A 6,000-nucleotide genomic window follows, 5' to 3' on the forward strand; every position below is an offset into this window, starting at 1 on the left:
TTCAGTCCATTTTTCTATTGGTTTCTTATTTCTATCAGTTTCTTATTCCTTTGTATGAACTTCCACATGTTAAAGAAATCATATTTTTGTTTCTCATCTGTCCTTTTGCTTTATTAATGACTTGCCATTTTTTCATCCAGAAGTTTCCATTTTAAGTACTTAAATGTTTAAAGTTTTGTGGTTTTTTTTTTTTTTTGAATTTTGTGTCCTGAATTGAAAGGTCTTCCTGTTTTACTTTTTTGCTTCATAATCAAATCCTTCTGTTTGGTTGCATAGTTGCATGAAATGTAATTGGAAGAAATTGGTATGTCTGGTATTTCTTCCTGAATCGGTGCACTCAGTTATCGCAGAAGAGTTAATGAAAGCTTTTGGTTTGGAAGCCCTGAGTGTCCCTGAGTATCCTCTAATGATGAGAAGAAAGAAGCAGGAAGCAAGACAGATTTGTTAATCAGCCACTGAAAGAACTGTCTTCTCAAGCAGTCTGCTAAGTGTACTTTTTTTTCTTCTAGAAACAGAATTTGATGGCTGCTGCCAAATCCAAGTATGAATTACTGTAGCTCAGAGCCCTGTGTGACAGGAGACTGAATAAGGCATGGGTCTAGGGGTAGAACGACCCTCTTTGAGCACACAACTCATACTTGATAGACACATCTAGAAATACTGTAGCTTCCTTTTTTTTTATTTTTAAGAGAGTGAGGGGGTGAAGACAGGGGACCCATTTAGTGATCTGAGAATTGCAGAGGGTGAGTTAGGAGGTAGAAAAAGATACTGGTTTCTTTGTCCTATTCCTTTGGTGGGTTTTGTCCCTTAGCAGAGTGATAAGCAGTGATAACTGGGGCTATTACCAGTGAGACCCCAGCCTCTTATATTCTGCTTACTCATTCTGAAGTTAGTATGGAGGCACCCTTTCCACAGCAGCATAGATTATTTGCTCCACTGGGTTTGTGGGTAGAAATAACTGCAAGTGGACTAGGAGGGAGTTTTAGGTTTCCAGGCTCCTCTTTATCTGCTTTATCTGCTGGATATGTCAGAAAATGACCAATTTTTTTTTTTCTCTAAGGCACACCTCCCCATGTCTTCTTTTTCCATGAGCCACAGTTGACCAGTAATTAAGGTGATGTCAAGATGGTAATCCCTCTGTAAAATAACAATTCACCATAATAGAGTGGAGAGGCAGTTTTTCCATCTTTCCTATTGAAGATGACCTTGACTTGATAGTTTGGTCTTGTTGTCTGCCTCTTGGACATCCAAGAGCTCAGCTCTCTATAATCTGCATCTTAAGTTACTTTGTCCTGGTTGGGGGTGGAGGCACTAAAGACTGAGTCATAGCAGCCCAGCAATCTAACCTTCCTCAAATGATTTTGTTCCTCTTTCATCAAACATCGCAAAGAGAAAATGCAATGTGTAGGGTCCAATCTCTTTGAAAGCAAGATACTCTGCATGCCTGACAGGCATTCTGGCCAATGTGAGGGTAGAAGTTTGCAGCATGGGGGATTCCATCTCAAGAGGGATTGCACTCTGAGGTTGAAAACTCAAGAAGTGTCCTGACCATTTCTTGTCTGTTCAATGACCATCATCATTGACCTGAACATTCTATAGAAGCCATGAGTAAGTTTAGAGGAACCTACTAAGAAAAAGCTCCACTTTTCCTTTCCTCAACTATGAGCCTGCTCTAAATGATTAGTCTTTTCCAAAGACTGCTATGTTGATAGGTAAAGCCAATAGTCATTTGATGAGCCTATGTTTGTGTTAAAAATAATAAGAGTAATTAACACGGAGTGGGGGGACACAGCTAGCCCCATTGATACTTCATTGTTTCATTCATGCAATAGATATTTAGTCCTTACTACATGCCAAACACTATGTTAGGAGTTGGGAATGTGTCTGGCACAGTCATCTTAACTATAGATAACTAGTATTGAGCTCTTACAACCTATTAGATGCTGTGCTAAATGCTTTATATGGATTGACTTACATAATCTCAAGTCAAGTAAGTCTCAAATCAACCTTGTAATTAGGTACTTTTATAATCTTTATCCAAGGGTAAGGGAAATGAGGTTTAGAGAGGCAAAATAACTTGCCCAGCAGCACACTAGTATTAAGAATTCAAGTTAGGATACAGTACAATGTACTTTCTACTTTTAATGGTTCACTGTTGTTTCTATGTAAGGAAGAAAGTGAGTTCCTGCCTTCATAGTGCTTACAGTCTAAATTAAAGAACAGAGAACTCTTTTCTTCAGACAGATACTTTCTGACTCAGGAGAGGTGTGGCATGTCCCCCAGAGGAGGCTTCCCTCCTTTCATCGGGCATTGGAGCTAACACATTCTCCATGAATGAAGCCACTTGGTGACATGGACTTCCCTTGTTTTCTCTAATGACATTCATTTCTTCCATTTCCTCTGTCCTATGCAAGTCCTCCCAGAATCCTTGCCTTGTCCTGCTACTAACCCCTTTCTTCTATCAGCGCCTCCTTTCTACATCTGCTTATCCCCTTTTTCCCCCTCATATAGACAATTAGTAGAGCTCCCAATTGTCATGCAATTTTGCAGGGACACACAGAAAGGAGGGAAACTTCCTCCTGCAAATGAAACGAGCTGTTGATGAATGGTTTAGTAAGCCTGGGGGTCCTTCTTTAGTGTTCTCTGGCATTTAAGAGACTCAGGATTCCAAAAGCACATCCACTCCATTTTGCTGCTGCTAATCTCATTTTTCCCATGATTAACAACCCAGTTCATTATGTTTTCAGCTCACATTAATCTTCTCTTCTTTAAGTTTGGTAACATTTGGAGTCATTTCCCTCTGTGTTTATCCATCTGGGATCTTTAGAGAAGATAAGTTTGCACAGAAGTCATTTGTTGCCCACTGCTGTCAGAGAATGAATGTTTTTCTTATTTCTCTCTCTTCACAATACAGAGAAGCCCCTTAACAGAATTCCGGGGGTGGGGGGGGGCTCAATTTGGAATTGTGCTGCAATATAGCAGCATCACAAACCACAATACACAATGCTCTCTGGATCCTGACTGTCCTGGTGGAGCAGATGGAGTTGAGAAGGAGCTGGCAGGGGGGCCAGGGGAGGGGCTGGTGAAAGAGTAGTGCGATGAATGAGTCAGAGTGAAGTGTTTGGCTTGAGCCCCAACTTCACCACCTACAAGCTATTTGACCTTGGGCAAGTCACATAATCTCTGAGGTCCATTTGCCTCTTCTGTGAATGAGGCCCAAAGATGCCGCTCCTCTCTATATGAGAGGATGGTTTGGAGGGTTAAACCTGTATTCTCATCTCTGTTTTTCAGTAACCTTATATATGACCTTGTTCTATCACTTAATTTTTGCAATTTAGTTGTCCCTTCCAACACTAATTATATAAATGTGTGTAAATATACTTACCTATAGCATATAAATATAATACATATTAAGCATATACAATCATATATTGTACATATATGTGAAATAATATATTTTTTATATATATATGAAAGAAAAATAGGCTACTGGGGAAGTTTTAGAATCTAGTATTTCTTAATTCACATCCTATAATTTAAAAAAGACCTAAAGGTCTGTTGGGAAGGGAGCATATTTTTTTAGAAAACTGAGAGAATCTTTAGGAAATTCAGATAAAGGCATCTTCCAGGTATCATGTAACCTCAGGAAGTCATAGGGAGGTCACAGCTCTTTTGGAGATTCTCGACTGTCAGTCCCTAGCAACATTTTATTATGAAGGTTGGAATGGATTCATTCATTCGTCATTGGTGTAATATGTTTCTTTAGAGAAAATATTCCAAATTGGATAACCAATCAAAGTCATGGCAGGTATTCCTGTTTACAGGCATTAACCATGAAATATCAGTATTATTGCTCATTGCTGCCTCAATGTAGAGTTATGTTGCATTGGATAATCTGTTCATGTAGGAAGGGGGAGAGTTGTGATTATTTTCCAGTTCAAGAATTAAGAAGCAGGTTAGGATGTGGAGAGGACCACTAGAGCTGAGAGAAATCTGAACTCTGCTCTAACTCTGCAGCACTGAAGACGAGGAAATATAATTCGGAAATGTTGTTTCTTATTGACAGTCCTCTCCCCAGCACTTGGGATTTAAACTGGAGACTCCCACTGGGGTTGATGGAAATTACCTGCATAACCAACCCTCCTACCCACGTAGAATGCCAGACGCCTGAGAGCACTTTTAATTGCAAAGTACCTTCCTTTGCAAAAGAGCTAATTGCATCTATTTGCCTTTCCTTTAGGTATCCAAGCAAGGACAGGAACGATGAAGCATCGTGTGTGTTAGTCGCAGCCTTTTGAACCACTCCAGAAGGAAACCAACAGTGTGGACAAGGCTGGAACCATCGCCACGCTTGCTTGTTGGAGTAAATGAGGAATGGACCTGTGATTATGCTGACATTCCAGCATGAATCTGGTAGACCTGTGGTTAACCCGCTCCCTCTCCATGTGTCTCCTCCTACAAAGTTTCGTTCTTATGATACTGTGCTTTCATTCTGCCAGTATGTGTCCCAAGGGCTGTCTTTGTTCCTCTTCTGGGGGTTTAAATGTCACCTGTAGCAATGCAAATCTCAAGGAAATACCTAGAGATCTTCCCCCTGAAACAGTTTTATTGTATCTGGACTCCAATCAGATCACCTCTATCCCCAATGAGATTTTTAAGGACCTCCATCAGCTAAGAGTTCTCAACCTGTCCAAAAACGGCATTGAGTTCATTGATGAGCATGCCTTCAAAGGAGTAGCTGAAACTTTGCAGACTCTGGACTTGTCTGACAATCGCATTCAAAGTGTGCACAAAAATGCCTTCAATAACCTGAAGGCCAGGGCCAGAATCGCCAACAACCCCTGGCACTGCGACTGTACTCTCCAGCAAGTTCTGCGGAGCATGGCCTCCAACCATGAGACAGCTCACAATGTGATCTGTAAGACTTCTGTGTTGGATGAACACGCCGGGAGACCGTTCCTCAATGCTGCCAATGATGCTGACCTTTGTAACCTCCCTAAAAAAACTACTGACTATGCCATGCTGGTCACCATGTTTGGCTGGTTCACCATGGTGATCTCCTACGTGGTGTATTACGTGAGGCAAAATCAGGAGGATGCACGGAGACACCTTGAATACTTGAAATCCCTGCCAAGCAGGCAAAAGAAAGCAGATGAACCCGACGACATTAGCACTGTGGTATAGGGTCCAAGCCGACTGACGCTGAGAACAAAATTTGTTTTGCTATTGCTGTAGAATAAGTGGTTTACTTCTCCCACCCATTGTAAACATTTAAAACTTTGTATCGCAACTTCTTTTGAATCATGCCACTGTCAAACTTTTAACAAACATGACAACATAAATACTTTTAGTTTAGGTGATCCACCCCTTAACTGTACCCCCAGTGGTAAATTCCTGAGTAAGCTACTATCTGAATATTAGTTAGATCCATCTCACTATTTAATAATGAAATTTATTTTTTTAATTTAAAATCAAATAAAAGCTTAACTTTGAACCATGGAAACCAGAGTGACTTATTGGTCAAGAAAACAGTCCAGTCTTTCCATTTGGTCTGGAGAAAACCAGACAACCCTAAAGAACTATCATCATGAAGATGTGCTGTGAAGCCTTACCGTCCATAAGGGAGACACAGCTGATTTAATTGACCAAGTAAAGGATCTATCAGATACTCAAGTATGGAACCTTGGCAAACCCAGGGGATAACACACAGAGAGATATCCTGCAGAGGCTTAAGTGGGGATGCCTTAGGTGTCTGCTATCTAAACATTCAGTGTAGTTAGGTACAGCTAAACACATTTCTACTCGTTTCTAAATGTAATGGAAAAGAAAAAGATGGCACATATTCTGTGCTCAGGATTATCTTCTGGTGGACAGGGATATGTGACAAATGTAGAAGTTGTGACACCAGAAAGGAAGGTCCTAATAATCAAGGAGCATTAACTCTGCAGCACGGTGCAAGGCATCTTTATGCTAATCTCTAAACCTCCCCTCACAAGAGGA

General features: G+C 40.7%; 1 protein-coding gene across 11 annotated transcripts in view; it reads left to right on the forward strand.

Annotated features, from left to right (window-relative positions):
• Window positions 1-5,503, forward strand: part of LRRC3B (leucine rich repeat containing 3B) — a 277,752-nt gene extending 272,249 nt beyond the window's left edge. For all 11 annotated transcript variants that reach the window (XM_054692856.1, XM_037525340.2, XM_054692866.1 and 8 more), the window contains one exon: window positions 4,241-5,503. In XM_054692856.1, coding sequence (XP_054548831.1) covers window positions 4,405-5,184 — 780 coding nt within the window. In that variant the 5' untranslated portion in view covers window positions 4,241-4,404 and the 3' untranslated portion in view covers window positions 5,185-5,503. The remainder of the gene's footprint in view (window positions 1-4,240) is intronic.
• The last annotated feature ends 497 nt before the right edge of the window (window positions 5,504-6,000 follow it).

This window comes from Talpa occidentalis, unplaced genomic scaffold, assembly GCF_014898055.3.
Source record: "Talpa occidentalis isolate TD23 unplaced genomic scaffold, MPIMG_talOcc4v2.1 talOcc4.10, whole genome shotgun sequence".
NCBI lineage: Eukaryota > Metazoa > Chordata > Mammalia > Eulipotyphla > Talpidae > Talpa > Talpa occidentalis.